The sequence below is a fragment of the Pipistrellus kuhlii genome, unplaced genomic scaffold (assembly GCF_014108245.1).
Source record: "Pipistrellus kuhlii isolate mPipKuh1 unplaced genomic scaffold, mPipKuh1.p scaffold_m20_p_24, whole genome shotgun sequence".
Classification (NCBI taxonomy): domain Eukaryota; kingdom Metazoa; phylum Chordata; class Mammalia; order Chiroptera; family Vespertilionidae; genus Pipistrellus; species Pipistrellus kuhlii.
Genome location: NW_023425523.1, coordinates 11,434,252 through 11,445,683, shown reverse-complemented (window position 1 = coordinate 11,445,683; position 11,432 = coordinate 11,434,252). Strand labels below are relative to the sequence as shown.

The following is an 11,432-nucleotide window of genomic DNA, read 5'->3' as shown; positions in this document are numbered from 1 at the left end:
CCCAGCCCCAGGCTCCCAGCCCCAGGCTCCCAGCCCCAGGCTCCCAGCCCCAGGCTCCCAGCCCCACCCAACTCGAGCACACCTGGGTTGTGGAATAATTTCACACAGTGACGCTGCTATACTACCTTAAATCCAGAATGTAGGACTACAAACGGATGTTTAGAAGAGGCCAGTCTCCCTCTGCTCCAGTTTGTTTTTCACTCTGCTACGGATAGGAATCTTTCTAAAAACCCAGACTTTCCTACTCTCTGCTTAAAAATCTTTAATGGCTTCCTATCATCTGCAGGGTGAAGTCCAAAACCCTTTAGGTAAAAGAGTAGTGTTGGTTAAGGGCAGGCATATAGCCAGCTAGACCTGAGTTGGAGTTTGAACTTAGAGATGCTAGCTGTGTGATTTTGGACAAGTTGCTCTGAATCTGTATTTTGGAGGCTGTTGAGAAGATTAAAAGATATAATCCTTATAAAATGCTTCACATTGTATTGAGTACACACATAGATATTTAATAGGTGATTACTACTATTAACACGGCACTCAACAACCTTCATAGTTTAGCCTCTCCCTGCCTTTTTAGCCTCACCTATGCCACATCATTCTATTCTAGAATCACTTCCCTAACACCCAATTTTCTGTATTGCTTCCATGTTGTTCCTTCTCTTGAGAATCCCTTTCCTTTCTTATCTACCTGGCAAAATTATAATTCCATAGGACAATGAAGTCTTCCTGCACACACATTCTTCTTTTCCTGCACAACCATTCAGTTCTTTTCATAGCCATAGAAATCACACCTCCCTGATTCTCTTGAATATTTCCAATCTGAAATAGTCTGTGGTATTGTCAAGCCACTATGTTGTTTATTCCAATTTAAAATATATATTTTTATTGTTTTTTAAAGAGAGAGGAAGGGAAAAGGAGAGAGAGAGAGAGAGAGAGAGAGAGAGAGAGAGAGAGAGAGAGAGAGAGAGAGAGAGAAACATCCATGTGAGAGTGGAAAATCAACCGGCCACCTTCTGCATGCCCCCCATGGGGGGTCAAGCCTAGAACTGGGGTTGTGCCCTTACCAGGAATTGAACTGGCAAACTTTCCAAGCACGAACTACACCCAGCCAACTGAGCCACAGTGGCCAGCGCTTTTCCCATTCATTTTTATTCAGAAAATATGGTTGTGAAACCATACCACTTGTACATACTCTATAATTATATTTTCTTCTAATGATTTATATGTCTGTCTTTCTCATTAGTCTGTGGTCTTTTTGAGGGCAGGGACTTTAATTGTATATACCAAGAACTCATAGTGTGGGGGATATTGTTGGGGCTAAATAATGTTAATTCAGTAAATGAATGAATGAATGGCTAATTTAATGATTAGGTACACATTCTTTTATTTAGCCTCTTTGTTGATCTTGGCAGCTCCTAGCCCTTCCATTCTGACCTTGGGAACTATTTTAAGACATTAAGTTCACTTTATTTATGTATTTTTTAAAATATATTTTATTGAATTTTTTATAGAGAGGGAGAGGGATAGAGAGAGTTAGAAACATCGATGAGAGAGAGTCATCGATCAGTTGCCTCTTGCACACCCCCTACTGGGGATGTGCCCTCAACCAAGGTACATGCCCTTGACCGGAATCGAACCTGGGACCTCTCAGTCCGCAGACCGACGCTCTACCACTGAGCCAAACCGGTTTCGGCTTAAGTTCACTTTAATAAGACTGTATGTGTGTCCCTATTTTGAGATAACTGGATTGCCCCCCTTTTCCAAAGTCTATGTTAGTGAACTCCTTTTTCTATTTCCTTGGAGTCACCAAGCCAACATGTCCTGCTCTGCTCCTACTTCCACACCCTGTGACATCACGAGGTTCTGCTATGCCAGGAATGCTACTGGGCAAGAGTGGCTCCATGACTCAGAGCACATCAGCAATGAGTGGGAGTGAGAGCAGAGACAAGGTTTAGGGGGGAATGATGGGAGGCACCACTAGCCCAATTTTTTTAATTTTACCTTTAACCATTCATATACTCAGGAGGCAGTTACTGTGTGCCAGGCACTATTCTAGATCCCTGAGATGTAAAAATGGATAAGATGTCATCTTTGCCCTCTGCGTTCACAGTCTTATGAGGGAGACAAGTAAACACACTGACATAATACAAGTAGCCATTTTGCGTCCATAAAAGAGAAACAAACACCGGAAAGAAGTTGCAAAATACAGATCTCTTCTTTTGGGATGATTCATAGGTCAAATCCCAGGGAGAAACTCTTCTGTTTGACCTACTGCCATAGTGAGTCCATTATTGGTCCATTTCCAGTTTTTATTTTTATTTATTTATTTCTTTAAATATATTTTATTGATTTTTTACAGAGAGGAAGGGAGAGAGATAGAGAGCTAGAAACATCGATGAGAGAGAAACATCGACCAGCTGCCTCTTGCACACTTTCTACTGGGGCTGTGCCACAACCAATGTACATGCCTTGACCAGAATCGAACCTGGGACCTTTCAGTCCCCAGACCGACGCTCTACCACTGAGTCAAACTGGCTTCAGCCATTTCCAGTTTTTAAATCAGAAACAACTTGACCTCTTCAGCTGATCTCTTTCCTTCTTTTAAAAAATTTATTGATTTTAGAGAGAGAGAAAGAAGAAGGGGGAGAGAGAGAAACATCAATTTGTTACACTTATTTGTGCATTCATTGGTTGATTCTTGTATGTGTTCGGTCAGGTGATGGAACCCCAAACCTTGGCATATCAGGATTTGTTCTAACCAACTGAGCTATCCAGCCAGGACCGTAAAAAAGCTAATTTCTAAAATCATTCAGGAAATGGTAGCAACTCCATGCCTTTTATGGAAACAAAAGTAATTTTTCAACAAATATTTGTTGAATATCTATGAGCCAAATCCTATGCTGGACAGTGTGGACCCACCTGTCTAGGTTTTGTACTATTTAGTTTGGTGGTGGAGGGGGGTGTTGGTATAGGCAATCATAAAATACTTCAATGCTACACATTTCCATTACTATGGAATTACAAAGGCAATCCAATCATTGGAAGTTTGTCTACCCTTCACTACCCAAAGGAAGAGGAATAATCCAGCAGGTGGCAGCAGGGAAACAATTATTATAGACCTCAATGAGGGAAAGGTAGAAGGCAGTAGTCAGTGTCTAAAGCTATTTTCTGGCCAGTGTGGTCCTAGATTCCTTTTTGAGGACCCAGAAAGAATCAGATAGAGAATAACCAGGCCATTGAGGGCTACCGAACCTAGAATTTTCCCCCCCCATTCCTCTTCATTTACTCATTCCACAAATAACTGTTGAAATCCTACTATGTACAGAGTCACCTCACCTGAGTAGCTTGAGAATACATGAGTGAACCAAACACAGTGGTTGCTCTCCAGGAGTTTAGTCTCCTTAGGGAAAGAGGTTTCAGAGTTTACAACCTCTAAGGTACTTTGTTAAAAATGAGCAGGGTTGATACGAAGACTAGACTAGAATGGAGAGCTTCTATATGTCTTCATGCCCTTTGGAGTATAGATAACAGGCTAAAGGCTTGGATCACGGGAAGACTATAATATGGTTTGATCACCTTCCTTTTTGACAAGTCTTCATTCACTTATAAAATATTTCCTGAACTCTGTCACTGTGCCCAGCCTTTGGCTCGAGGCAAAGTGTAGATCTTTTTCAAATGTACATTCGGAGGGAGTCAAGACATGTTTGCATGTTAAACTAAATAGTAAACATTAGGCAGTAGAGCTGGAAGGATGCTTGGTGGCATGTGATGTTTTGCGAATTTGACTGCTTAAAGTCTCTTATTTGACACTAGCGAATCTATTGGGGAATTCATCCCTAAGCTGCAAAATTGGGAGGACCCATCGAACCAACTCCTAAGGAGCATAGGCAACGCAACCCAGTTCTTTAAAGGAGCCGAACTAAATTGACCCTACCAAGCCACCGTAGGGCCCTTCTGCCGCGGCGTGGATCTGCATCATGTGACCAGTAATAGCCTCCCGATTGGCTCGGCTCCTCTCTGGGCTGCCCCCACCCCCGTCGAGTGGGATGGAACTGGAGGTTGGGCGCATGCGCAGTGTCCGGAGTTCGCTGGCTGCCGGGAGTGGAACGGCGGGGCTGGGAGATAAACAGGCTGTGGCTGGGAGCAGGGGGAGGGGGCGTTCGCTCTGCCGGGACTTCTCACGCCCCCTCATTGCTTTCGGGGTGGTTTGGTGCGGACGCGGGCTCCCGGCAGCCAGCTGGAGCCTATTCCCTCGTGGAAGGGGAAAGCAGCTCCCGCGGAGAGCGGTTCAAGTTGCAGAGAGGGTACGAGACGTGGATTGTCCCCATGCCAGCCAAGTGGCGCGGCCCTGAGCTGCTCCCGGAGGCTGCCCGGCGTGTCTGAGGGAGGCCTCGGAGGCGGCGGGAACGTGGCCGCCGGAACGCAGCTTTTTTTTTTTTTTTTTTTTTTTTTTTGTGAAGAGACGGGAAGATTCGACTCGGCGAAGAGAAAGAGCCGGATTGGAAGGGAGTGAGGCCGCTGAGGGGGAGGGGGCTGCCAAGATGGCGTCGGCCTCTGGGACGTCGGCGACCGGGTTTTCATCCGTGGAGCCCGGGGCTGCTTCCGGCACCTCGTCCTCAGGTAATCAGGCGCGGCGGGGACGGGGGGCCGACGGCGGCTGGGCGGGGGCAGCCAGAGCGGGACCTGGGGGGCACCTGTGGCTGGTGGGGGGGGGGGGTCTGAAGAGTTGCCGGCGAGGAAAACAGAGGGTTCTACGTAGGCTTTCTGAGTGGGCAGGGGATTCTGAGGAAAAGATGGCTTCATTGAGGAAAGGGGAGCTATCAAAAACGTCGTCTGTCTTGGAGGAGAACGAGTTGAGGACTTGAAAGATGGACAGTGGGGATAGGAAGGGAACAGCAGCGACATGGAAGGGAGCAGAGAAAAGTAAAGTAAACGGAGGCCTTACGAATAGGAATTACTTAGTGTGAGAGGCAGGTAGAATCCCAAGCTGGTTCTGGAGTTCATTGAAAATGTAGAAGAGAAGCCGTGGAATTGGAGAGTGACGGGGTGCTTCCGATAGCTGGGAGCGGAGGGAATTGGGAGTGTTTTTGGGGGGTTGGGAGTTGATGGGGACGTCTTTTTCCTTGGAGACTCCCCCTAATGCGTCATTCCTTCGCACTTCGTGCCTCTGCCCTCCCCATTCCCCCTCCCCCGCCTCCCCCTTTTCTCCCCCCTTCCCCCCGCGTGCGCTCGCACGGACATATTTTACCAAACATCCTCCCCTGGTGACTCCTCTCTCTCTGGGAAGGAATGGGCAGTATTGAAGGAAGACTGAAGAATGTGGAAAGTTAGGGTTAAAATACCCCCAAAATAGAGGGAGAAGGCGGAATGATGACGCCTGGAGATGCAGTAGAGGCTGAGAGGGGTGATGTTGGTAATGAGGGGGGATCCCGGCTCTGAGTGCTGGGGGGAACAGTGCATAATGGGAAATGGACCCGAAGAACGCTCAGGTGGCATCAGGAAAGTGGCACTTGGAGAACAGAGCCAGGCACTGGAGCTCAGATCGGTTAGCCACGAGCAATGATCGAAGATCGAGGGAAGTCTGAGGAGCCCACAAGAAAAGCGACAGATTGTGAGTGGGAGGGGAAATGCGTGGTGGTGTAACGTGTGTGGGGGGAGTTTGAGTCAAACTGTTCCAGAGCTTCCATCAGAAACGTCTGGTGTTCCATAGTGACTGTTGCCTCCACACTGAGCAGGATGGGCTGCCAGATGTTGGATGCTTGACTTGAGATGCTGACATTTCCTTAGACCTGAGATCGAATTCTTGCCATTTTGCATTGGCTTTCATATTCCAGCTCAGTTAATACTGGTCACAGATATCTTCTTCATAAGCTGCGGTTTATTTGTGCACATCTGTTTTTAGTTTCTTGAGGTAATTTTTGCTTTTCTTGTAAAAGCCTTACTTAGAGAGCCAAAACAACTCATATTGCATCTAAGTATGGAAGGATAAAGTAAAAATGACAAGTTTTTTGTTTTTTTTATAAATATAGTTGTCCCTTAATTTAAAACCTCTTTTCCCCCTCCAATCCAAGAAAAAATAGTCATGTGTGGTCCTTAAACTTACTATTTATTTATTTATTTAAGATATTTTATTGATTTTTTACAGAGAGGAAGGGGATAGAGAGCTAGAAACATCAATGAGAGAGAAACATTGATCTGCACATGCCTTCTGCACATGCCTTCTGCACATCTCCTACTGGGGATATGCCTGCATCTGAGGTACATCGCCTTGACCGGTATCGAACCTGGGACCTCTCAGTCTGCAGGCCGACGTTCTATTATCCATTGAGCCAAACCAGTCAGAGCAGTCCTGTCTTTTTTAGATGTCACTATTTGATATTTTTGTATGTTTTTTGCCAGATCCTAAGATTTGCAGGTAGTAATTAAGATCGTATGTTTTTTCCTATTGTGCTTTCAGCAGAAAATCAAATACTAGGTTTCAGAACCTTGACTACTATGTTGATATTTGAAATCAAGCTGTAAAAATGTCCAAAATAAAAAACTTGAGAGTCCTTTTTTTTTTTTTAATATGTTTTATTGATTTTGTACAGAGAGGAAGGGAGAGAGATAGAGAGTTAGAAACATCGATGAGAGAGAGTCATTGATCAGCTGCCTCTTGCACACCCCCCACTGGGGATATGCCTGCAACCAAGGTACATGCCCTTGACCGGAATCGAACCGGGGACCCTTCAGTCCCCAAGCCGACGCTCCATCCATTGAGCCAAACAGGTCTCGGTGAGAGTCCTTTTTGTACTTTTGTTTTTACACCCACCTTCTCTGCTTCTTTGGCAAATATTGATACAATTGGATTAAGAAATTAAGAAAAATTCTGTTTATAAACATTCTTGAAAACATTATGGGTTATTGTGCGCAAATTCACAATGTTGACTTTTCTGCATTTTCACTTGGGTTTTGGCTTAGTAAATTTAATGTAATACAAGATTTCATTTCAAGGATGTTTTTGAAAAGTATAGGATGTTTGATTCTGACGCAAAAAAGGCTATAAGAATCAGGTTTTTTAAAAATACATATATTTCATTGATTTTTTTACAGAGAGGAAGAGAGAGGGATAGAAAGTTAGAAACATCAATGAGAGAGAAACATCGACCAGCTGCCTCTTGCACACCCCTTACTGGGGGTGTGCCTGCAACCAGGGTACACGCCCTTGACCGGAATTGAACCTGGGACCCTTCAGTCTGCAGGCCGAGGCTCTATCCACTGAGCCAAACCGGTTTCGGCAGAATCAGTTTTATTTGTGATTAGAGGAGAGTGGTGCTCTGGATGGTACCTGGAGAAATAATAGGACATTGGCAGAAATAAGTGAGTTAATGATTTCCTAAATTGTTAAAAGCTAGAAATTCAAAGAAAGGATGTGTGTGTTTAACCATCCATCCTAAAACCAGTTTATTTTCCTAGATGCTTACACTTAAATTTTGGTGAAACTCTGAATTCTAAAATTAAAAGTAAGATTGCTTGGCAATGTTGAAAATGGATACAAAACAAGAATGTCAGGATTCAGCGCAGAATGACTGATGTTTTAAAATAAGACACTTACAACCTTTGGAGGCTCAAAATCTATTGGCATTCAGATTAGGGAGGACAGGTGATTTAAAACAGTTGTTCCCTGCCAGTATTAACCCCTGTCTTGGTTATTTTGCCATTAAGTCAGAGCTGGTCTTTTATGCTGATGACAAGTGAAATGCCAAGGGTAGAGCAAACCATAAGCTTTGAGCTAGGTTTGACATCTTTTCCCATTGGAGTAATTACCATGTTTGGATTTTGGGGGAAGCAGTTAATAAATGAATATCTGCTTGCAGTAGCCATCATCGTATTCTTGCTCTTAAACTTTGATTGTTAATAAAAGGTGATGCAGTTTGCCATCTAGTCTCAGCTGTTTGGTGAGTAAAGGAAATTTATTCCTTCTCTTCCTTTGTCTCCGTACTCATTATTTGGACAGTGGCGGCACCACTTGAAAAATAAAATCAGCCCTGATAAAGTGCAAAGTGCTGTTGACAGTTTGACCATCTAATTTGACTAGTTCATCAACAACTTAAAATCCAGCCGCTGAGTCCCTTTTTTACCGCCATGAAGGCAGTAAAGTATTTCTGTTTTTGAGAAATGAAGTCAGTGGAGGAGTTAGAAAGTAAAGTTAGAATGCTAAAGTGTACACTGCTCCCCTGAAATAAGAGCTGTGTGATAAAATCACATGACTCTCCAAGAAAAATAACTTGAAACCTTAGAAGACCATGAACTTCTAACTCCTTTTGCTTCACACCAGAGCATTTCTGAAGTTATCATCCTTATGATACGATTTTATCATAAGCACAATGATTTGGAGGTAACTTTACAGCTTCTTTCCTGACTTTTTCTTAACTACTGAGGGAAGCCTCAGAGAACACAGGATTGAAGCATTTTTGCTTAGGATCTTGATTCTGGTGCGTTTGTTCTTGCTAAGCAGGGCCCCACCAGTAAATTGTGCTGTAATCTGATAACTCCAAATGGTAGGGATTTTTGTAGAGGGTTTTTGTCTGTTTTCTTTGTATACAGTGTAAGCTGTACGCTGATCCCTTTCCCTTCAATTCTTCTGTACTGGTGAAAAGTAATGATCTTAAACCAGTTTACAGGAGTGAGTACAGTGAAATTTGGGAATGTAAAGATAGAACAGACTGTCATGTGGTCAGAATATCTCTTAAGTTCTATTTGGTTGATATTTTATAAGGAGGAAGAGATTTTTCTGTTTGCTTTCTTTTTAGGGGGTTTTGACCACCCCATCCCTTCCTTTTTTCTTTTGTCCCCTTGGTAGATTCTGACACCAGAATGTCATTGTTTGGTGTCTTTTTTTTTTTTTTTTTTTAAATCATCACCCAAGACATATTCATTGATTTTTAGAGAATGGGGACTGAGAGAAAGAGAAACATTGGTGTGAGATGTTGCCTCCCCCATGTACCCCAACTGGGCCAGGGACCTGGGTGGAGGATTTAGCCTTCTACCTTAGCATGTGCCCTGACGCTGGAATTGAACCTGCAACCTTTTGGTATATGGAACATAGATGAGCCACATGGCCAAGGTGAAATGTCATTGCTTTTGATCAGTCATTTATTTCTGCCAAGGTTGCTTAAGCTTTTGATTATCAAAATAGTGTGTTTGCTTGTTACTTTCTGTGTGCTGTTCTGGGTTGATATAAAACTCTTATGATTAATAACTTTGCTCAGATATGAGCTAGCTACTAGCTATTACATAAAACCTGTTTTTCTTTGATAATATAATATAAAGTTATAGCTTGTAAAGTGAACAACAGAGATAACATTAGGCCAAAGACAGAACTGGAGAGAAGGAAGGTGGTTATTTTATCATTTATTTGTATATTTTCTAAGATTTGGGGATATTCTTACTTGACATAAAGAAAGCAACAAGACTAAAGTTGTCATTTTCTTTTTACTGGACATATTTTCTTTCTTTTAAAAAAAATAAAGCCGAAACCGGTTTGGCTCAGTGGATAGAGCGTCTGTGGACTCAAGGGTCCCAGGTTCGATTCCGGTCAAGGGCATGTATAATACATTGGTTGTGGTGGGGGGTGTGCAGGAGGCAGCTGGTCGATGTATCTCTCTCATTGATGTTTCTACTTCTCCCTTCCTCTCTGTGAAAAGTAAATAAAAATATATTTAAAATATATATATATATTATTTATTTATTTATTTATTTATTATTATTATTTTTTTTTACAGAGAGGGATAGAGAGTTAGAAACATCCCTGAGAGAGAAACATTAGTCAGCTGCCTCCTGCACACCTCCCTCTGGGGATGTGCCCACAACCAAGGTACATGCCCTTGACTGGAATTGACGGGACCTTTTAGTCCACAGGACAACGCTCTATCCACTGAGCCAAACTGGTTATTTTTTACTTAAAAAAATATATATATATTGTCGCCGGGACCGGTTTGGCTCAGTGGATGTAGCGTCGGCCTGCGGACTGGAAGGTCCCGGGTTCAATTCCGGGCAGGGGCATGTGCCTTGGTTGCAGGCACATCCCCAGTAGGGGGTGTGCAAGAGGCAGCTGATCAGTGTTTCTCATTGATGTTTCTTACTCTCTATCCCTCTCTTACTCTTTCTAAAAAATCAATAAAATATATTAAAAAATATATATATATTGTTGACCCTTTTTACGAAGATGGCACCGAAAGTGAAGGAGGAAGCCCCTGCCCCTCCCAAAGCCGAAGCCAAAGCAAAGGCTTTGAAGGCAAAGAAAGCAGTGTTGAAAGGCGTCCCAGCCACCAAAAAAAAAAAAAAAAAAAAAAAAAAAAAAAAAAAATATATATATATATATATATATATATATATATATATATATATATCTGCACGTCCCCCACCTTCAGACTGTCAAAGACACTAAGGCTCCAGAGGCAGCCTGAATATCCTCAGAAGAGCGCACACAGGAGAAACAAGCTTGACCACTATGCCATCAAGTTCCCCCTGACTACCGAGTCAGCCATGAAGAAGATAGAAGACAGTAATACACTTGTGTTCATTGTAAATGTCAAGGCCAACAAGCACCAGATCAAACAGGCTGAGAAGAAACACTATGACATTGATGTGGCCAAGGTCAACACCTTGATGGCGAGAAGAAGGCATATGTTCGACTGGCTCCTGACTATGATGCATTGGATGTTGCCAACAAAATTGGAATCATCTAAACTGAGTCCAGCTGCCTAATTCTAAATACAAAAATTTTACACTGTAAAAAAAAAAAAAAAAAAAAAAAAAAAATATATATATATATATATATATATATATATATATATATATATATGGTTAATGATTTCAGAGAAGAAGGGAGAAGGAGAGATCGAAACATCAATGATGAGAGAAAATCATTGACCAGTTGCCTCTTGCACACCCCACATTGGGGATCAAGCCTGAAACCTGGGCATGTGCCCTGGTCGGGAATCGAACCATGACCTCCTGGGTCATAGGTTGACACTCAACCACTCAATCCCTCAATTCTGCTGTGTACAGACAGATGCTGTAAATACTGAGCCACACTGTCCAGGACAATATGGAATTAATCCAGAATAAACACTGCCCCAAAGGTTCAGAGATGTTGATTAGGCTAAAGGAAGGTAAGTATGAGAAGCTGGGAGAGAATGGGAAGAGTTTTTTTGTTTTGTTTATTTTTTAGGATATACATATAATTAACTAGGGTAGAGTGTATTAGATTACCTGTGCACAAGTAAACAAGCCTGGGAAACTTAAGTTTTCATTGATAAGAATCTGTTGAAAAGGGGTGGCAGATGATTTCCTTGAATTGGCGGAGCGGGGAGATGGGTGCATTTTGGGGGCAATTAATGTTCATTATATTATTAAAGTTAGACTTTCTCTGCTGAAACATGTACATTCTAATT

The 11,432-nt window shown here is 42.7% G+C and overlaps 1 protein-coding gene and 1 long non-coding RNA gene across 11 annotated transcripts in view; both read left to right on the top strand.

Moving 5' to 3' along the window:
* Window positions 1-4,060: 4,060 nt before the first annotated feature.
* Window positions 4,061-11,432, top strand: part of PIP5K1A (phosphatidylinositol-4-phosphate 5-kinase type 1 alpha) — a 37,308-nt gene continuing 29,936 nt past the window's right edge. For 4 of the 10 annotated variants that reach the window (XR_006742598.1, XR_006742597.1, XM_036452800.2 and 1 more), the window contains exon 1: window positions 4,061-4,614. Coding sequence is in view for 7 of the 10 variants with exons in the window: in XM_036452800.2 (XP_036308693.1) it covers window positions 4,536-4,614 (79 nt within the window). In the remaining 3 variants the exon portion in view is untranslated. Of the gene's footprint in view, window positions 4,615-5,313; window positions 5,408-11,432 lie in introns of those variants that run through there. The other 6 variants (XM_045587001.1, XM_036452797.2, XM_036452796.2 and 3 more) reach the window with 3 other exon arrangements.
* LOC123652992 lies at window positions 6,919-8,448 on the top strand. Its single transcript, XR_006742599.1, has 2 exons — window positions 6,919-7,046; window positions 7,281-8,448. It is a non-coding gene; the product is annotated as an uncharacterized LOC123652992 (long non-coding RNA).